This window comes from Eulemur rufifrons, chromosome 15 (assembly GCF_041146395.1).
Source record: "Eulemur rufifrons isolate Redbay chromosome 15, OSU_ERuf_1, whole genome shotgun sequence".
In the NCBI taxonomy this organism is placed as follows: domain Eukaryota; kingdom Metazoa; phylum Chordata; class Mammalia; order Primates; family Lemuridae; genus Eulemur; species Eulemur rufifrons.
The window spans coordinates 36,530,528-36,553,294 of NC_090997.1; the positions used below are offsets into that span (position 1 = coordinate 36,530,528).

At 38.2% G+C, this 22,767-nt stretch overlaps 1 protein-coding gene across 2 annotated transcripts in view; it reads right to left on the reverse strand.

Moving 5' to 3' along the window:
- IMPG1 (interphotoreceptor matrix proteoglycan 1) overlaps positions 1-22,767 on the reverse strand; it is a 127,711-nt gene that overhangs the window by 62,031 nt on the left and 42,913 nt on the right. For both annotated transcript variants that reach the window (XM_069488552.1, XM_069488551.1), the window contains 5 exons: positions 18,092-18,150; positions 11,071-11,091; positions 9,449-9,696; positions 8,034-8,110; positions 7,071-7,149 (listed from right to left, as the gene is read on the reverse strand). In XM_069488552.1, coding sequence (XP_069344653.1) covers positions 7,071-7,149; positions 8,034-8,110; positions 9,449-9,696; positions 11,071-11,091; positions 18,092-18,150 — 484 coding nt within the window. The remainder of the gene's footprint in view (positions 1-7,070; positions 7,150-8,033; positions 8,111-9,448; positions 9,697-11,070; positions 11,092-18,091; positions 18,151-22,767) is intronic.

Genomic DNA, 22,767 nt, shown 5'->3' on the forward strand with positions numbered 1-22,767 from the left:
CTGTCCCTAATAAGCACAACATAAATATTTGTTGAATATGTAAGTGAATGAGCACAACCTACAAGATAGCCACTACTAATTAAGGTAATTCACTGAAATCCTTTTAACTCTGTGGTCCATTGGCACACAAAGAATTTGCTTGGATCTGTGGCCTACAGCACCCCTGGATGGACCTGTGATGGACCAGTTTCCCACTGAAAGATATGCAGAGAAGCTACCTGGGTCCCTGGGGAAATCAGTGTACACTGGTGCCATATGGGGTAAAACCAGAGAACGGGCTTGCATGATATGGAAGAGGAGAAAGAGGACTCCCCAGAGGAAGGAAGAAGGAGAAACAATGGCATTAAGGTGAGACGAAGTTGCCAAGAGTTACTGAAAACCACTTGGTACACAGTATCATCTGAATACCTACCTGCATTACCTGTATTCATGTGAAGGAGTTTCAACATGGAAGGAAGGGAAAAATGTATTTCTAACTACAACCACCTCTAACTGCTTTTGCCCCTGCAGAAGTGGCAGAATTTATTTTAGAAACATGTGGTCTCTGTTCAGTAAAATATTGGAAAGAGATTAAACAGACCTTACTACTCCGCATAAAAATTGGAGAAGAATTTGGGGAGGGAGCTGGGAACAGCATGGGGAAAAGGTGATCATGAGGAGAGTTTTGAGAGAATAAGGGCTTAACAGCATAGCGCAGCAGAGAACAACCAAGGTAGTATTGGCCAGTAAGAATTTTCCAGCGGAGGATGTAACTGACATGTTAAGATGGGGATGTCTGTATCTAACCAGAGAGTGTGTGCTGGGTGGTGCTGCAGTGTGACTTCCTTCTTTCCTTATTGCCTCAACCTGCAGTAAAGTTGGATCTACCCACAGAAGTATCATCTCTGAATGGTGATGAGGGATAATCACAGAAATCTAGATTATTCATCCTCAGAATGGGGAAGGGAGAGAGAAGAGAACAGATTCAGGCAAGGAGATGGAGTAATATTAGTTCAGTAGAGGGCAGAAAGTCAGAAGATGAATTTTCTTGGGAATTGCCAAAACTTGGGTTAGGGCATTGAATTTCCCAAACTGAAACCTTGAAGGACAGTATTAACTCATCTGACATCTAGACGAAATCTTCAAGTACCAAATTTGAGAGTTGGAAGAACTTCAATTTCCTTTTCATCTTTTCCTGGGCACTGTGAAGATTGTATCTAGGGATGGAATATAATTGCAAGTCTCTGCTGAATGGCCATTATTTCCTTCCTTTAGATGACATTTTTCTCATGGAGAGAACAATTTTTATGAGCAGTATACTGCTAGGAAAACTTTCCCCTCTGGTAAGGAAGAATAGGCAAAAATATTGACCGTAGTTGCTTAAAGTTCAGCTGAGTTGTTCTTAGAAATCTTTACAAGTCTTACTATTATTTTTTTCATCCTAAAGTGGACCAATTTAAATAATATCTTTGCCAGGCCTTCCTGATTGAGAGTTAGGAAATGTAATTTTGTTGTTGTTGTTGTTGTTTTTGGCTAGGAGAGTGGCCTATTGCAACTTTCTTTCACTGAATGCTTACATTTAATCAGCATGGTAGTTGTTACATCACATGAGGTGGAGCTGATTAAAGTTCTCTCATTTTGACAGAAGTATTTACCAATAAGGAAGGTTGTTTTACACATGAGGTTGTCTATGGGGCTATGTGGGGACTAACACAGGGAGGAGCCGTATCCTCTGGGATTTTACTATCTGAGACTGATAATGCTGACAGTTCCAATAAGGTTGACAGCAGTGACAAATAGTTATGAAACTACAGTTTTGCAGCAGACACTGTACTTAGCACAGGAATTCTTAAAAAAGGAATAAGAACACATCCTTTTACTTCAGGAATTCAGTCTTGGAGAGATCCCAGACATGCATATCAATACTTTTAATACTACATGGTAAATGGTTGATGGAAGCATATATGATTTTTTGCTATGAAATCAATAAACAGATGGCAATTATGAATCCTTTTTCAGGAAGCAGTTGGGGAAAGCTTCATAGAGGAAGTGTTAGCTGAAACTTAAAGTATGAAATGGAGGTCAACAGGCCAGAAGAATGGGAGGGTATTACAGGCACTAGAAAAAGTAACTTGTGCAAAGGCACAAAATCATGATGATAGATGACGTATTTTGGCAATGGTGAATGGTGTGACTAGAACTGATAGCAGAATATTGCTTCTGGATCATTGATTTGGCTTTGAGCTTCTTAGTAGACAGATTAAAAAGGGAACTAGATTAATCACATCAACTCTGACTTTCATGGATATATTATAATATAAATTCATTCATTTATTCTTTCAATTCATTCAACATATATTAACTGCCTGTTAGTATAGCATCTGGCTGGATGCTGACAATATAGCAATGAACAGAGACAGACCATACTCCCTGATCTCGTGGAATATTAGCAGCTGGGTTTTATATTGAGTTCATTCAATTTAGTTTATTTCACTGATTCCTTTTGATGGAATCAGAGGCTGGGATGAGATAAAGAAAAGTTGGAAATGTGCTGATTATAACATATGGCCAAGAGAGGAAATAAAAGACACATATTGATGTCCAATGGTAGAGTAGTTCTGCCTAAAGTTTGCTTCTTCACTTAAAATACTGCAATTTATTAAGAAACCTGGCTTACATTTTAAATGAAATGTCTTATAAGTGAAAAAGTCTATAATCCGAGAGGGAGAACAGTAAAGAGCTTCTCTCTTGACAGATCAGATGATCATTCTAATAAGCTAAAAGTAATATATTGCCACCTACACACGCCTAACCCAAACCAAAACACACCAAACTTTCTACTCTGATGACTTGACAATATTTTTGAACAAGTTGGATACATGTTGTGTGGAAAACAGAATGTTGAGTATCTTCTACATGTTTATGACTCTCATTTTTATGAAATAGGAGTGATTTAACAGATAATGCTGCAAAAGAATAGCTCTGCAAAAAAGAATGGCTTGGAATCAACTACTCCAAAAAATATTAATAATAGAAGACCTCACAATTCTGTACCACTACCAATCATTTAGTGTTCTAGAGGCATATTTTCAAAGTACTTTATCTCAGAGAATTAACTACTAAATTAAACTGCTTAAGTTGAAAGATTTCTATGAATGCTTTACTGAGATTTTAATGGCTTGGTGGGCGTTTGGTGACACCTTAAAAATTTTCCAGGCTAAAATTATCTCTGTAATACCATGGCACAGAACTTTGGAGCCCTAATTTTCATTTTACCTGTACATGGGAGAGACCCAGAATTGTTTTAGGAGGGAGGCAGCCTTTGTCTTGTCCAGAGCACTCGTTTTGCTTTTTTCCATGTATAAATGAGATGCCTTTTTATCAGGAATGTTTCCTAGTTAGGGTCTTGATTTTTCATTAAAATATGTCATTTCTATTCCCAGCTGGGATGATTATGAAAGCATATGGAACTGCCATTAATTGGCAATATAGAATATTTCCACTCTAGGCCCATGTCAGCAAATCTAACTCTTCTTGCTCAATACTAATCAGAAGCTCAGTTATGAGATATAATTTTTACTTACAGAGCATTGACTGGAGGTTATGCAGCACATTCATTCCTCTAAATACTCTAAAATCAATCCTTGAGTTAAGGCAGACTGTCAGAACCTAGCCCCTCCTAGAACTGCTGTAATGAACTGGGCTTTGGCATTGCACATATCCAGTAAGGGCCTTAAAAGAAACACCTGACCTTGGTTTTACACAGTAGGAAGGTTCATGTGGAAGAACATGGTCTACCATAACCCAAACTGTCCTCCTTATGAGAACTCACCAGAGAAATTTTTCTCCTAAGCAATTGCAACATGTAAGCATGCAGATCTAAATTACGTGACTGGGCCAGGCAGGGTGGCTCACACCTATAATCCCACTACTTTGGTAACCTGAGTTGGGAGTATTGCTTGAGGCCTGGAGTTCAAAACGAGCTTGAGCAACATAGTGAGACCCTGTATCCACAAAACATAGAAAAATAGCTGGACATGGTGGTGCATGCCTGTAGCCCTGGCTACTTGGGAGGCTGAGGCAGGAGGATGAGCCCAGGAGTTTGAGGTTGCAGTGAGCTATAATCATGCCACTGCCCTCTAGTCCAGAAAGACCCTGTATCAAAATGAAAAAAAGAAAAATCACATGATTGATTGTGTTTTCCTCCTTCCACAGCCTGCTAAGAAGCTTAGAGTCAAATCAAGAACCACCTAAAGCAAACTTACAGAATGTTATGACTTTTTTGTATACAATTTTCCCTACAGCATTATCTGATTAAAAAAAATTTATTGAGGAGAAATTCACACAACATAAAATTAACCATTTTACAGTAAATGATTCAGTGGCATTTAGAACATTCACAACACTGTGTCATCACCACCTCTATCTAATTACAAACCATTTTTATTTCACCGAAAGAGATCTTTGTTTTATTTTCTCTTCCATTTTTCTTTCAATTCTTTAAAATAAAAATAAAATCTTACTGTATTACATCCATGTCTGTAAATCACCACAAATCTTTTTTCTTTCTTTCCTTTTTTTTAGAGATAGAGTCTCACTTTGTTGCCCAGGCTGGAGTGCACTGGTGTGATCATAGCTCACTGCAGCTCACAAATCTTATTTTTAAAATGAGGTAGAATTTTAACAAACAAAATTTTAAAAATCTGATAATAAGCCACACTGCAGGAAATTGAGAAGCAGTAGTCAGGGAATATGAAACAAGAAGGAATCATTCTGTGCAAGCCAGATGAAGGGGTTTCAAGAAGGGAGCAGTTGCCACATGCCAGAAATGTCAAATAAAATGAAGATGGAAATGAGGCTGCTAAATTGAACAATGAGGAGTTTGTCTGTGACTTTTGTGAAAGCCGTGTTCCTCTACCGTGTGTTAAGAGGTGAAAACTTGTGATTAGCAGGTGAGATAGTGGAGACTCAGAAGCCCAAACTATTAATATTTAGAAAAATAGACAGAGTAGTGAAATAGAGAAGAGGCTGTGGTTTTAGGGCAAAGCAAGTTTTGAGTACATATATGTATATTTTTTTAAATAAAGGATGGAGCTACTTAAGCCAAACATACTATAAAACATGGAGAAAACTTGAATAATGGTCCTGGCTCTGCAGCCAGCTATAATGTGACCTTGAGCAAAGCACTTCACATCTCTAGCCTTGGTTTTCTCATCTGTGAAACACAGCGGGTTCACTAAATTATCTCTAAGATTTCTTCCAGCTCTAGTATTTTATGGTGTATTCATAAACAGAAGGAATGTACAAATAAAATGAAAACAGTAAAGCAATCTGAAAATCCAATAATGCTTTCATCATTATATAGTAGATGTACTATTATTTTTACTAATCTACCTGAAATGCTGATCTTATAGGAAAGTTTATTATAATACAATGAAAGAAAAGAATCCAGAAAACATTTCATATCAACCATTTCACCAAAAGTTTTGTTTTGTCCAGCCAACTCTAAAATGATTTGGAAGTCAAGATAATGGGTGCTGTGGATTGTGGTTAATTATAAGTGGCAATAAATTCTTTGATACTTCTATTCAGATATAAGTTTCCCTCCTTTTGAATCTAGGTGAGCTCTATAACTACCCAGCCATTAGGATGTGAGCAAATGATGCTGTTTCTAGGCCCTTAAGAGATTAGACTACTGACTCTTTGAACTCGGCTGTCATGCGTGATGAAGCCCAAGTAACCCTGTGGAGAGACCTGTGTAGAGAAGAAATGAGGTCCTCAGCCAAGAGCTCTGGGTGAGCACTGATGAGCCAGCCATGTGAGTGAACCATCTTGGAAATGGATCTTCAACACCAGTTGAGATATTTCAGCTTACACAACAATATGGAACAAAGAAGAGCTGTCCTCACTGATCCCTGCCCAAATTTCAGATGTATGGGCAAAATAAGTGATTGTTGTTTTAAGTCACAAACTTTAAGTAGGGTTTGTAATACAGCAATAAGTAACTATGTCAAGAAGTTAACATTTATTCACTGATAATCACATAAACCAAATCCAATTTGTATAGATAGTTCTTTTACCATGCCATATATACATTCCTGAAAAACCTGGAATTCTCTAAAATTGCATGCTAATTGCACACAGGGTTTATTAGGAAAACAGAGTTGAGGTGGACTGCTCAAAACCTGTAGAGTCTGTAAAGAGAGCCCTAACTGAAGCAATAACAATCCTATTAAAATACTAGCCATCACAAATCTCCACTGGCATTTGCACTTAGAATCACCAGGCATCCTTAACAGCCTTCTATCCTGGGACTCATGTTTCTTTAAAGACATTTTTACTTGTAGTTTTTCCAGAGTATAAGGGTTCTTGGAGTCACTAAATCAGCTACTTTTTGCACTAAAAAAGGCTCTTTGGTAGGATTTTTAGTCCTCCCCCCCCCCAAAGTCTTCATATATTGCTAAATATTTCCCTTTAACTATGAGAAAGCTTGATTCTATTGCCTCCAGAATTAATCTTCTTGGAAATTCAAAAGTAAATCAACAATACTACAGTGTTTACGGACATTCTTCATATTTTTCAATTACACATGTGCTAATGTGGACTAAAGAAACACCTGCAGCAGAACAGACAGTATCGATGGTCAGCCCGTAAGAGGCATATGGGAATACATACACCAATTGTAAAGGCCTGATCCACTGTTGTCACAGCCCCTTGTCATGGACTTGGGTCTTATGACCTACCCTGTCCTGATGGATTCTCAGTTTTGAAGCCCAGAAGAGACTGTTGTTCTGGGTGGACAGCAGTTGGTGCTGCTTTGGTTTCAGCTTCCTTTATCAGATCTACCAGGAAAGGGCTGCCAGTGCTGGCCGTGGGAATGAGAACTAGAGCTGAAGGAAGGATGCTGGGGATGTCCTCCTCTTCAGAAGGAGGTGGTTCAATGGCCTGCGCTTCTGTTGGAAATGCTGGCGAGAGCAAACCTTCTCCTGGGTTGAAGATGGCTTTGTCATTGGTCTTTGAGGTAGTGTCATAAATGGATTCCTCAAAGAGGATGTTGTCATTTAGCATAGATTTTGTGGGAATAAACTCACCAGGTAGACCATGCTCTGCTCTGTCCACTGTCTCAAGCCCGGGCTCACCCAGAGTAAGTTCAGGACTCAAAGTAGCACCCTGAAAAATGAGTTTAAAAAGACAGATATTGAGATGGGACATTTCTCTCTATATGAGAAAGGCTATACTCTGTAGTTTTTATTTTTGCTTAAATTTTAACAAATCATCTTTTTTTTGTAGTTGACTTGAATCTACTATGGAGGAAGGTTCTGATATAGAAATATGTTCTAAAAGGAAAGCATGTATTGATAAAGTGGTAAAATATGATCTATTGGCTTCTTGGATAACTGAGTCCGCCCAAATAGGCTTAATAATAACTAAAATACTTTGAATTGTGTTAATCATGTTAGAATTTGTGATTTCTTTCATTTCAAGAGGGAATAGAGCATAGTCAGCACTTCTGTTTATGAAAACCCCAGTTACAACTTATATAAGTTAAACAACAATTTAAATTGAGTACAAAAATTATTACTGAATTTATTATTTTACTTTCTAAGGCATTAATTTGTATTTATCCATCTCCATAAATAAATATGTAGATAAGAACTTAAGACTTAAAAACTAACTTAAAAGGTATGATTATGTTTATATTTATTTCTGAAAGTTAAAGTTAAATAATATATTCTACTTTATTCTTTTCAGTTCATGAAAATGTGTTTGCTTTATCCAAAATGGAGCACATCCTGATTATAATTGAAGCAAAGATCTAACTAAAGGAAACCTTGAATTTTAGGATATTTGAAATGCAAGTTGTATTATATTTTATTAATACAGATACTGAAAGTGGGTTAACCAAGTACTGCCTGTAAAAACAGAAAAGAATTATAATTAGCAATGAACAGGGGATTTTGCTCTGTTCAGTCCTTAAGCTGATTTGTTTTTTAATGAAAGATTTTCAGACTTTATTTCTATTTGAAGAACAAAAGGACAACAAACTTGCTTACCTTTGTGATATCAGCAAGGGGCGTAGGCAGCTCTGATTGGGTGTCAGGACCAGAAACTGGCAGTGACCCAACAATTTCTGTAGGCAAAAAATCATAAGGTATGGGTGTATCTTTCCTTTTTCTTTTGTGGTTGGGGCAATAAAACAGTCAAGGTTGAAAAACATGTCAATAACCAATCCTTAGGGAGCAGTACAACCAAAAAAGTTCATGGGTCTGAATAATATATTGAAGGACAGATGCAAAGGGTGCATCTTGCATGTTTTTGTGATAAGAATAACTGTTACAGTGGATTTTTAGGGTGTTCAGTCTCATTCTACAGATTTGGACCAAGCAGCCTGGCTAATTGGCTAGACCTGTGGGGATAAAAATATGACCAAGTTGATAAAAAAGAAATGGCCAGAATAAATACCAGAATCAATGACCATTGTGAATACCCACTTCTATCCTAACACCTGATTCTTAGAACACCTGAGAGGGCTCAAAATATACAAATCCATAGTATCAGACGGTGTCTGAGATAAGTCTCAGGTTGACCTTTTCTTGCCTAGTGTTCCTCTGTCCCTTCATCTTGTCCCAAGAGACCTATGTGAAGTTTTCTAATGTTAAGAGTTTGTCTACTAAACCAGAAAAACAGAACTGGCAAACAGAGAATGACTATTTCATGCTATGTCATACTAAAATGGCATTTTCAATGTCCATCTGTTTTGCCATTTACTGAGCCTACTGAGGACTTCCAGGCTCCTGGGTCCCTCCAGACACCCTCTGAGGATGCTGAATAGGCCTGATTATCTTGTTGATTTCTTTACATCCACTCTCCCATCCCCTCCCTGCTACTTTCTGCCCCAGAAGGTTGACTTGTATGGACTATATCAATGGTTCTTTGCCCTCTGTCTATGCAATGGCTTAGATTATTAGGCAACCTTTCAGGCCTCATGTAGCAATGAGGCTTTGCTGCTTCTAGCCCAGGGAATTGCCCTAATCCTTTAGGTACAGGCAAACCTTTATAAATAGTCCTTTATCAGACTTTCCTCAGATTATTCTAATTTGAACGTGCCATCTGTTTCCTGCTGGGACCTGACCAACTTACCAGACAAGTGAATCTGTTTAGGTTGTGCCAGGGGAACTGAACTGTCCATGGGTCTCTCTACTTGGATCCCCTGGCTGGCCAGGGTTGATCTGGACTGAACTGAAACCCCTGAATCCTCCTAGAGCTTTCCTGTTATGAAGTGGCTACCAAAGGCTCATCAAAGGAGACAGGAGGGAATGAGAAAAGACAGATACGCGATGTGCCTGTCGCAGTAATGATTGACTTTAAAAGGCCCAAGTTAAAACGACGGCTTCCATGAGACATTCACATTGTCTAGTCTCTTTGTCAAAATGAGAATCAAGTCAGAACTATGAAATCACCAACTGACCATCAGTGAACTGAATTGTCCCCATGTCCAAGGATTGTTCTTCCTCTAGTACTTTGCTGATCAGCTTTTTGAGGTCTATTGCTGTGAGATAGATTTCAGGTTGCTTGTCCTCTTCCACGGTTCCACGAGGGACTCCCTCATGTTCAATTTTATTGGAATCAAAAGACAGGAGGCCACTGGCGGGGCTTTTTGCTTCTGTGCTTTCTCTCCTAAAGGTGGCTGTAAATCGCATCTCTGTGGAGCTTGAACTGTAGACAGCAGAGAACACATCACACCCCCCACCCAAAGCCAATGTTACAGGCCTTGTAAAAAGAGTCACTACATTGCTACAAAGCTTCAGGACAGTTTCCACCTCTTTCCTGATGAGCCCTTAAAGAATATCACACTTTAAACATTTCAATATTTATCAGACATTTGAAATGTGAAAAAATAATTGACATATATTTTAATTCTGAAATAGAACGCCAGCAGGGAGTTAGGTCCAGCTTGTAGAAGGATTATTAACTGAATCAACTGACCATAGATTTTTACTTTAGGTCTTTTCAAAAAAGTGTAGTTGTCAAGAGTTGCTGGTATTGACCAATGGTTTTCTTGGTCGTTTAAGTCACACAGTGCCAATCAGGAAGAAGGATGAATTGTCCTTTCTTCTATAAATAGCCTCCTCTAGTCTAGGATATAGCAGTGGGACAATGGTATATACATGTTGTAACCAAGTCAAAGCTTCAGTTCTTAAAGCTATTTCTCTTCTACTTTTGTTCCAAGAAGTATTTTTTAATTAAAAAATAAAACTCTAAATGAAACATAACACTCTCTCTCCTTAGCTGCTTTTAAAATAACATCTTAGAAGGAAGGTGTGAGAAAAGAGAGAGGGAAGTAGTACACACTTAACTGTATTTATTATCATATTTATTAATTCAATGCCTTTTAGCATGTAGAAATGAAACAGGATTCTCTATACCTCTGTCCTTGAGAATCTGGTTTTACCTTTTAGTTCATGTCATAAATCCACAAAAAGGGATACAGAAGTGTTTTAAAGACCATAGGAACTGATAATGTATGTTTTTGGCAGTTCTTCAGACCATACAATCATTCAGAGCCTACAGCTTTTTAATTTTAGTAGCCAATTATGGAGCCAAAGCTGGACTCCTATTACTGAGCTCTCCAAGGTATATTGGGTCCTTTTTCCAATTCACAACGATCTTGGAACCAAGGAGTAAATTAGATTCTCTGCTTTACTCCAGACTTTAGGTTGGTTGCATGTGTGTGTGCGCATTCAGACACACAACTTTCCATTACAAGTGACATTTAAGAAATAGTTAAAGCACGCTTGCATCACAGACATGTGCTCTGATGCTTTCCTAATGAGACCCTGAGTTTTATAGAATCCTCTTCAGCCGACCAAGTCAATGTTCACCTGCATATCAAATAGTGACTTTGACTAGAGAGTTTTTTTTAAACTACTGAGTAATTGATCAATGACTTCCATTTAAATAAGAAACCATCAAAAAGTCATTGGCTTATCCCAGATATTATATATAAAAATTATCTGTATAAAACTAGCATTTAAATTTGTGGGGGAAAATATACCGTATTTCAAAACATAAAAAATAAGTCCAAATTACCCATCTCTTTCTTTCTTTGGTCTTCATTTCGTTGTGCACAATGGGAGCATGAAAGGGAGAAAGAATTTGTATGACATTTATTGAGACATTCAATGAATTATTTTACATACAAAAAAGACATAGTCCCTTCCATTGTTTCTTTTGTTTGCCCAGAGCTTTGAAGGGAACGTATAAACTGCCATCAGAATTTAAATGGAAATTTTGAGAGCCATATGAATCTCAGAAGTTAAACATCATTATATAATGTTTTTGATTAGGATTTCAGCCTTAGTTCAAAGATTACATGCACTTTTGGTCTTCTTCGCAAACTTCTTGATTTCTTCATATTCTTCCTGAAGAGGCTGCAAATATATCCTAGACATCTTACATTTTGGATGGTGCTGGTGCCAGGAATTTTTTAAAAAGTATTTTGTAAATGGATTTCTCACTGCTGAATGACATTAAATGATTAGTTTAGGTAATTTTCTGAGGAGGAACTCTGGACCTGGTGTTTTGTTGGCTGATTATTTTTTGAACAGTTGTAATCAGTAAGCTTTGAGGGATTGGTCCAATTCACCATGGGACAGCTTTCAAGAAAAACACCCACCTGTTTACTGAGTGGGGGTGTGCACCAGGCAGTTTATATGCATTCTCATTTAAACTTTTCAACAACATAATCCCTACTTCATAGATAATGAAACAGGCACAGAGAGGGAAAGTGACAGTTGCAAAGTGGCATAGCCAGGATTAAAACCCTGTCCTGCCTAACCTGAAGCCTGGGCTCATTTCGCCATGCCACCACCTGCTTGTGCCTGAAAAAAGGTCATTTGGTCACCAAACTGATGAATACATTTTGCACTCCTTTGGGCATATATATGGGTGTAGTTTAGAAGCTATATCCAGTTTTTTTCCCTTTATATTTCAAATGATAGTTGCTGCCAAAGACACTCTACACATGTGATGGGATTAGTGTCATTGCTTTTTCTGACTGGGTTGTCAATTTATCCAACTTTCATCCCTTGACGTAACATGACTAAAGTGTACATGCTACAGGCATGCTACAACTTTCCTTCTGTGGAGGCAAGAAAGAATCTATGACTAACTAGTGCTGCTCTGTGCGGAGGGACTTCCTAGTTAGACAGTCAGATTCTCTCTTTCAGTCATGACATATCTACTGGTCTATTTTCTCTTTTAAAAATTATTATTTCAATAGATTTAGGGGGTATAAGTGTTTTTTTTTTTTGCATGGATGAATTGTATAGTGGGGAACTCAGGACTTTTAGTGTACCTGTCACCAGAATAATGTATATTGTTCCCAACAGGTAATTTTTGATCCCTCACCCTCCTCCTACCCTCCTCTTTTCTTAGTTTTCAATGTTCATTATACCATGTTATGTCCATATATACCTATTGTTTAGCTCTCACTTGTAAGTGAGAATACGTGGTATTTGTTTTTCCATTCCTAGGATAGTTCACTTAGGATAATGGTCTCCAGTTCCATCTAAGTTGCTGCAAAAGACATTATTTCATTCCTTTTTATAGCTGAGTAGTACTCCATGGAATATATATACCACATTTTCTTTATCCACTCATTAACCGATGGGCACTTAGGTTGATTCCATGTCTTTGAAATTGTGAGTTGTGCTGTGATAAACATTCAGGTGCAAGTGTCTTTCTGATATAGTGATTTCTTTTCCTTTGGGTAGATATCCAGTAGTGGGATTGCTGAGTGGGATTGCTGGATCAAATAGTAGGTCTACTTTTAGTTCTTTGAGGAATCTCCATATTGTTTTCTATAGAGGTTGTGCAAATTTACATTCCCATTAACAGTATATAAGCATTCCCTTTCTCTGCATCCATGCCAACATCTATTGCTTTTTGACTTTTTAATAATGGCCGTTCTGGTAGGGGTAAGGTTCTATCTCATTGTGGTTTTAATTTGCATCTCCCTGATGATTAGTGATGTTAACCATTTTTTCTCTTGTTGGCTGTTTGTTTCTCCTACTTTTTCTTTTTTAAGAATATTACGGGGGTACAAACACTTCAGTTACGTATTTTGCCTCTGCACCGCCCAAGTCAGAGCTATAAGTGTGCCCATCCCCCAGAAAGTGCACACTGCACCCATCAGGTATGAATGTTTCTCTTCTTTTAAAAAAATTTATTCATGTATTCTGCCCATTTTATGATGAGGTTATTTCTTTTGTTCTTGCTGATTTGTTTGAGTTCTTCATAGATTCTGGATACTAGTCCTTTGTTGGATGTGAAGTTTACAAATATTTTCTCCTATTCTATATGCTGTCTGTTTGCTGTTGTTCCTTTGTTGTGCAGAAATGTTCTAGTTTAATTAAGTCCCATTTATTTATTTTTGTTGTTGTTGTATTTGCTTTTGGGGTTTTAGTCATAAATTCTTTGCCTAGGCCAATGTTCAGAGACTTTTTATTATGTTTTCTTCTAGAATTTTTATGTTGTCAGGTCTTACATTTAAGTCTTTAATTTATCTATAGTTAATTTTTGTATATAATAAGAGATAGGGATCCAGTTTCATTCTTCTGCATATGGCTACCCAATTTTCCCAGCACCATTTATTGAATAGGGTGTTCTTTCCCCAGTATATGTTTTTGTCTGCTTTGTTTAAGATCAGTTGGTTATAGCCATATGGTTTTATTCCTGGATTCTTTATTCCGTTCCATTGATCTACATGTCTACTTTTATACCAGTACTATGCAGTTTTGGTTACTATGGCCTTGTAGTGTAATTTAAAGTCAGGTAATGTGATGCCTCCAGATTTATTCTTTTTATTTAGGATTGCTAGGTGATTTTGGGCTCTTTTTTGGTTCCATATGAAATTTAGGATTGTTTTTTCTAGTGCTGTGAAAAATGATGTTGGTTGTTTGATGGGAATTGCATTAAATCTGTATATCACTTTGGGCACTATGAACATTTTAACAATATTGACTCTTCTAATTCATGAGCATAGGATGTTTTTCCATTTGTTTGTGTCATCTGTGATTTCTTTCATCAGTGTTTTGTAGTTTTCCTTATGGATACTTTTTACCTCTATGATTAAGTATATTCCCAGGTATTTTATTTTCTTAACAGGTATTGAAAACGGTATTGAGTTCTTGATTTGACACTCAGCTTGACTGTTATTAATGTATAGAAATGCTACTGATTTGTGTACCTTAATTTTGTAACCTAAGACTTTACTAAGTTTATTTATCAATTCTAGGAGTCTTTTGGAGGAGTCTTTAGGATTTTCTAGCTATAAGATCATACCGTCAGCAAATAGGAATAGTTTGACCTCCTCTTTTATGATTTGTGTGTCCTTTACTTCTTTCTCTTGCCTGATTGCTCTGGCTAGGACTTCTAGTACTATGTTGAATAGAAGTGGTGACAGTGGACATCCTTGTCTTGTTCCAGTTCTTAGATGGAATTCTTTAAAATTTTCCCAATTCAGTATGATGTTGGTTGTGTGTTTGTCATATATGGCTTTTGTTATTTTGAGGTATGTTCCTTCTATGCTTAGTTTGTTGAGGGTTTTAATCATAAGGGTGCTGGATTTTATCAAATGCTTTTTTGCATCTACTGAGATAATCATATGGTTTTTGTTTTCAATTCTGCTTATGTGGTGAGTTATTTATTGATCTGCATATGTTGAACCATCCTGGCATGCCTGGAATGAAACCCACTTGAGCATGGTGAATTACCTCTTTGGTGTGCCATTGGATTTAATTTGCTTGTATTTTGCTGAGAATTTTTGCATCTATGTTCATGAGGGATATTGGTCTATAGTTTTCTTTTTTTGTTGTGTCCTTTCTTGGTTTTGGTATCAAGGTGATACTGGCTTTGTAGAATGAGTTAGGGAGGATTCCTTTCTTCTGGATGTTATGGAACAGTTTCAGTAGGTTAGGTGCTAGTCCTTCTTGATACGTCTGTGGAATTCAGCTATGAATCTATCTGGTCTTAGGTATTTTTTTTATTGGGAGATTTTTTATTACTTTTTCAATCTCACTACTCATTATTGGTCTGTTCAGGATTTCTATTTCTTCCTGATTCAAGCTTGGGAAATTGTTTGTTCCCTCAAATATATCCATTTCCTCTAGATCTTCTAGTTTGTGTGCATAGAGGTTTTCAAAGTAGTCTCAGATGATATTTGTATTTTTGTGGTATCAGTTGTAATGTCTCCTTTTTCATTTCTGATTGAACTTATTTGAATCCTTTCTCTTCTATTCCTCATTAATCTAGCTAGTGGTTAATCGATTTTGCTTATCTTTTCAAAAAACCAACTTTCTGTTTCATTTGTCCTTTGTATTTTTTGTTCAATTTTGTCTAGTTCTGCTCTGATCTCTGCTATTTCTTTTCTTCTGCTATCTTTGGATTTGGTTTGTTCTTATTTTTCTAGATCCTTGATGTATGACGTTAGGTTGTTAATCTATGATCTTTCTGTGCTTTTGATCTAGGCATTTAATGCTATGAAATTCCCTCTTAGCATTGCTTTTTCTGTATCCCAGAGATTTTGGTAGCTTGCATCACTTTTGTCATTGTATTCGAAAAAGTTTTTGATTTCCATCTTGATTTCATCATTGACCCAAGGATCATTTAGCAGCAGGTTGTTTAATTTCCATGTCTTTGTGTAGTTTTAATAGTTCTCCTTGGAATTGATGTCTAGTTTTATTCCACTGTGGTCTGAGAAGGTACATGGCATTTCAATTTTTAAGAATTTGCTGAGACTTGTTTTGTGGCCTAACATATGAACTAGCTTGGAAAATGTTCCATGTATTGATGAGAAGAATGTATATTATGCAGTTTTTGGGTAGTGTGTTCTGTAAATGTCTGGTTACTGATTCGTTTTCTTTCACTATACATGAGTTTGCATTTTCTACAATTTATCATAAATGAAATCATACTTTTGTTCAGCTTCTTTCACGCAACATAGATACTTTGAGATGAACCTATCTTGTTGTGTATTCCAATATTTCATTCCTTTGTTGAGAAGCAGTCTATGGTAAGAACGTGCTACAATTTCTTTGTCTGTTCACTCTTGATGGACATTTGAGTTGTTTCCAGTTCTTGGCTATTGGAAATAAAACTGCTATGAAAATTTGTGCAGAAGTCATTGAAGGAGTATACCCTCCAGCTAGATTGAATGATTGTTACTAGTTTTCTACTTTTGCTGTAAAAGATAAAGTAACATTTAAAGTGGATCTTTCACTGTTCATCTTCATAATTTTATTAAGCATAGATATCCCAACTTCTTCTCAGTTATGTTGAGAGAATCAAATGAGGTCACTGATATAAAACTGCTTGTTAAATTGTAAATCAACCTTTGTGGAAATGAGCTGGAGGAAAGACAGTACCAGGAGATTGATAGGGTTTTAGGTCTTCTACTGGTATCTGGCCCCACAAGAAAGCAATTCCTTTCAAAATAACTTTATTTTATAATATTCTGAGCATTATGATTAATGATTAAAAGTTTGCATATCACTTACTGTATTCAGGGGTCAAGATATTTTTTGGTGGACTAAGTCTTCATGTCCTAATGAAAATCATTTGGAAAATGTGATCAAACTTACTTTATAAGCATCTTTGGCAAAAATATTAATAATATTAAATCCTAATGGAGATAAGCACTTGGGAAAGGATCAGCTTCAAGACATATATCTTTAAAATTTTAACCTTGCAAAATTTCATCACCTAACATTTTGTTTTACTTCTGAAATAGACTTTTTTAAAATTAGATTTTCATTTATTAAAGAGAGGGAGTAATGAGCATTTGAATATTCACCAAGAGAACTGTGCCTATTATTTCCTTCAGTTTTAGATTAGAAATTTGTTCTTCAACTACAGGGGTTTATTCAGAAGGCCTTGCCACCTATGCAAAATATTTTCCTATCAACATTTATTTTTCTCTAATCCATCTTATTTCACATGGAATACTTCAGAGCAACATCTTGAAATAAAGAAAAATGAGTCTGCTTTGGTAAATATTAAGGGTTTCATCTCTTATAAGTTTCACTTTTTAGTGTGTACTTTCTCTGGAGTTACACAACTCAAAGCTTTGGAAGAAACAAATGGGGAGAGCTCTCCAAAAGCTATTCTTTTTGAATCTGTGGAGCCCTTGTTCTGTGCACCTTCTTGCCTTAAGACAACAGACAGTGAAGGAGCCGGGAGGACTTCTGGTGAGACCTACTCTCCCTGATTTACAAACCCCTCTCAAGGTGTGGAATCTCATTCAGCTCATACCAGGGCTGATATTTACCCTGTGGCATGTTTAAAAAAATACCGTATTATGACCCCATCTGCAGACAAATGTAAAAATTTTTGCCCAAAATCACGAACCCACATTAGCATTGGGATACTACTGTATATAGGCCTGCTTGGGCCAAAGCCACAGGAATATGATCAGTCCCTCCTTTAGTGTGGCACTATTTTATGGTTTTATTTCTTTTATTTAAAATTTTAATGTAATAATCTTTGAGTGGTGATGCATTATCATGGTTCAGATGTCAATATAAAAGGTATATTTTGGGGAGTCTTGTTTCCATTCTTGCTTCTGTCCACCCTATTTTTTCAGCTCCCCTACCCCATAGAGACCATTTTTTATTAGGTTCACCTGTCTCCCTTTGGGCAGCATGATTTGTTTAAATGGTGATGATATTTAACATTTGATAGGAAACCAGGCAATCAGACACCAAGGCAATTAATTGCTACTTTTTTTGATCTGTCTCTACTGTGGTATTTTTCTAAGAGGTTCGTTAATAACAACATTGCCAAGGACAGCAGATGAGCTCTCTGTTCAGAGCAGTATTTCTGACTCCTGTAAGGAGGAAGGAATACAGCTTCTGTGCTACTCCTTAAAAATCACCTAGAGTTATGTTCTAATTAGACAATTCCATTATCTGGAATGTATTTAGTTTCCAGGATTTGGCAGAGCCAAACAACTGGGGAAAAGGGACCTTATAATCCTCATGACATTGCTTTTAAGAAGAGGGTAGGGAGAAAGTAATTTAAAAATTGGGAAGTGTTTGATTCTCTTACTTACCTAAATCCTAACACATGGATCTTTTTGAATCCTGGAAGTTTCTTGAATATCTTTTGCATCTGCAGAGAGAAAGAAATTTATGAAATACTCTTTGGTTCTGATGGGCCAGATCTTACCCAACTGAAAAAGCCTGAACAATTTTGATGAGTTAGGGGAAAAACTGCAAATGGAAAATTGAAACAATGAATGAGGTCAAAATCTTTGTTTTCAATTATTTCTGAAACCCACAGGAAAGTATTTTGCTACTTATTTAAAAGCTATAATTGGGTAGTTCTGACCTGCTTTGATGGTTACATAAAATATGAAATAACCTTAAGGTGGCATTTGGAGGAAAATGTTTTAGCTATAGGATTTTCATTTATACACACAGAAAATAATATTTTCTGACCATAACTAACTATAGTTGACTATAATATTTTAATCACAATATTTTATGAATTAATTATATGATTCAGAAAATATAATTTTAAAGGAATTATTACATTCAAAATGCCTGCTGCACCTAAATTAAATGGTAATCTAATAGATTAGAATTGTTCTTAGATTCATGTGGGCTTCACAATAAATCTTAATTAATTTGACCTTGCTACGGAGGCCTGTTACAATTGCTATACCCAACAACTTCCCAGCCCACCACAGCCTGGCTTCTGCCGCTGGTTCTCTCCAAGCCACTGTCTCTCCAAATCTAGCAGCATTTTTCGTTCCTCCTCCACAGTGTCCCTGCTCTTTCCTGGTCCTTCTTCCATCCCTCTGACCACTCTCTCAGTCTTCTTTGCTCCACCTGATTCCTGTCTCCACTCTATACTTTAAACATTAGGAGTCTGCAGGCTCCCATCCTCAGCTTCCTCGCCTCACCCACTCCCATTTATTCCCTAAGCTTGACTGTGGGCACTGTGCGAGGCCCTGGGGACACTGTCACATAGACCTGTATGGCCCCATCCAGCTTCCCTTTTGGAAGGTTGAGAGGCAGGAGTGACTAAGAAGAAGGGATGGTGGTTTGCTGGTGAAGCTTGGGAGGGAGAGCAGGGTGAAGAGTGAGGCTGAACAGGTGAGCAGACACCCACCCCTGTCCTCTCTTCCTTGTCCCCTCTGCCCTCTCCCTCTTGCTGGGGGATCTTATTTTCTTCTGTGGCTTCAATAATCACCTAACATACAGCTTTCAGTTCTTTGCAGAAATATCTCAACATTTGCCACTAACTAAATCTGCCCTGACCAGAGTCATTCTTTTCCTCTCAAATCTGCCTTTCCCCCCAGCCTCTCTACGTCAGTCGGGGTGATGAGCACCCATCATCTTCCATCCCCCAAAGCCCAGTATCCCTAGGTACCTTCTCTTTATGCCTCTCACATGCAGCCACCAGCTCCCATTGATTCAAATCTCACAACATCTTTGTTTCGTCATGTGCTTTTTTTTTTGTTGAGACAGAGTCTCACTTTGTTGCCCGGGCTAGAGTGAGTGCCGTGGCGTCAGCTTAGCTCACAGCAACCTCAAACTCCTCGGCTTAAGCGATCCTCCTGCCTCAGCCTCCCGAGTAGCTGGGACTACAGGCATGCACCACTATGCCCGGCTAATTTTTTCTATATAGATTTTTAGTTGTCCATATAATGTCTTTCTATTTTTAGTAGAGATGGGGGTCTCGCTCTTGCTCAGGCTGGTCTTGAACTCCTGACCTCGAGCGATCCACCCGCCTCGGCATCCCAGAGTGCTAGGATTACAGGCGTGAGCCACCGCGCCCGGCCATGTGCTTCTTATTCTCAGGGTTGGCACAGCCTCCCTGTCTCTGTTCCTGCACAGCTGAAACGAGTTTGTGTGTGTGTGGTGGAGGAGGGAAGAAGAAATGGTTTTCTGGGTGTGTTGGGAGTGGGGAAAGGAGGAAGTATCTCCCTAACTATAATTATTTTCCAAGTTAATCGTTCTATACCTGTTGCTCTTTGCTAAAAATCCCTTGCTGGGCTGCACTGCCTATTGAATAAAGTCCAATTCTTTAGAGTGGCATTTAAGACCTGCCAAAATCTGCACACTCGCCCCCCTCTGCAGGTACCTTAACATTGCATTTACACTTCCTTGTTATCATTATTCCCTTGGCCAATATCATGTCCTCTATTGACACTAAACTGTCCCCTGTCCCTCCCCACAGACAACATGCACTTCTCTTTCTCCAGGCTCCCATGAATTATTTTCCCTTGGTGTAAGATGCAATTGCTCATTGACTGCTTCTCCCCACGCCCATTTTCAAAGCCAGCTCAAACATCTCTATTGAAAAGCATTTGTAGGGACCCAAAGTCAGTTATTTCAATTATTTCTTCTCTCTACTGTTCTAAAAATTATTACGGTATGCCCCATAAAGGTCTGTGAGGTACATGTCAGTTTCCCTCCCTAAGATTGTCTTGTTTACTCATCTTTATCCCACTTCCCCAGTATCTAGCAGATTGTCATTCACATGGCAGGGACTCAGCAAATTTTGTTTGATTGAGTTGAGTGCATCTCTTTATTCTCTAAACGCATCAACTGCCACTGTGTTGTCACTGTATCTAAAGTTACTGCCAGTTCTGCTTTACCATGCCAAGGACTAGAGCAGTGATGCACAGATAATCCCCAAATCACTTACATTGGGCTTTGGAGTACATAGTGAACTTTTTTCCCCAGCTGACTGATTCACCTTCTAATTATATTTTCTTGTGCCAATACTAAAACTAGTTTTCATTGCTTATAGGAACTTCAGTGATGAAGGCAGCTCAGCTTTAGGGGGAAGAGGAGACACTGGTGTAGGCCTGGGTTTAAATATCAGCTTTGCTACTTTCTACTTGACTCTGAGTTTATTGTTTAATCTCTCTGAATCTTGGTCTCCTTAGCCAAAATGGCATAACGATACATACATTGTAAGATTGCTGTAAGGGATAACTGACGAGTAACAAATACCTGTCATACAGGTGGGCAGGGAAGTGGTGATATTGTGTATTTACTTGCTTATTCTCTACCTCTCCTACCGGATTACTAGCTACTGAAGGCCCAGTTTTTTCTTATTTCCCCAGTGACCACACAGCATAGAGCCTGGCAAGGGCAGATCAAGCATTCAGATGGTCGTTTCTGAAAGACTCAGTGGAGGGAAGGACAAGATGAAGGCGTTATAGAGGAACCTGGGTAGGAAGTTTCCATGCCTCCACCCACACCCTGTCATGGGCTCAACAGGGAAGAACTAGAAGGTTAGGTTCTGCAGAGCTGGTCTTTATTCTGCGGGCAGGAAGCAAAGGCTGTGTACATGCTTCAGGTCTGCCCTGGCCTCCTGGGACAAACAGCTCTGGGGCCACAGGGAATTTGTCATGCCATTTCATTGACAGCACCAGGAACTGAATGCTTAAATATGAACTGCAAATTATGCAGCATGAGATTCAGATGCTAAATCATCCCTCTCTCTTGTTTAGGATTCTAAAAGCACTGTTATATGTATGAAAACAGTCAATCAAGCACAGAATTGCCTCTGTAGAGGTCCACAGCTTCAGCATCTGCAACTGGGTGCACTGCTGGGGAGAGCTGCTCTCCTCTCCAGGAGTGCTCCATGCATTGGCTCAGGCGGAGGGGAGTTATTGCTTGTGTCCATGCCCGCTTTGTGAACCTGTCTGCGATTGATTAAGAATCGGTTCTGCTTAGGAGTGTGTAGAAGGCATCTAGGGAGGAGATGACAAAAGCCTCAGTTAATTTTGCTAAATAATCTTCTAGGGACCTTCCAATCATGGAGCACTAACCACTAAAGTGCTAATTAAGTACCCAGTTAACCTTATTAATAATGCTAAATGCACAGGGAACTCCCCGATTCTGCTGTAATGTAAGTTAACAGGGCTATAAAAAGGCAGCCAGTGTTGAGTTCTCACAAATGTTTGCACGGGAGAAAGCATTCAGACAACAAGTAAAGTGATTCCTTTTGACATTTGTATTAAATTGCTCATTAGGTTTATTGTGGAAATTAAATTACCACTAAGCACTGTCCATTAATTCCTGATTAGTCCCGAATGGCTGTGCTAATGCAGGCCTGAGGCTGTGGTGGGGCTGACTGACTATCCGAGGGCAGGCTGTGGGGTAGTCGGGCCCTGCTCGGGAGCTGGGAAGGGAATAGATGCTGTGAGCAGGGGAGCTCCGTCTTGGAGAAATAGTGACTGTGCAAATGGAACCAGCAGGAATGATACGATGGGTCTCTGGAACAAACTGGGCAAGACATACTCTTCTTTGGCTAACAAGTTTTTCAGAGTCCATTTTATTCATGCCCGCTTAAGTTCTGGTGCCAGGCTGCCTGGGTTGGAATCTTGGCTCTGCCAGATAATAGGTGTGTCATCTGGGCATATTAATCTTCTTGTGCCTCAGTTTCCTCTCTTAAAAAACGGGAATAATATTACTTATAGGATTGCATGAAAAATTAAATGAGTTTATATACATACGTAAAGCATCAAGAACAGTACTAGCTATTATTTCTATACACAGCAGTTTAGACTTAGAAAAGGATTGTGAGGTCATCTGTAATTTCTAAGTGAGAAAATGAAGGCCAAGGAAAATTAGTGTGCCCCAAATTCTCAGAGCTAATTTTTGGCAGAAACAGGACTAGAATTCAGATTTTTTAAAAATCTCAATGTATTTGCATTATCATATATCAGGTTGCTTTAGGTGCTTAGAAAACTGATAACAGGTC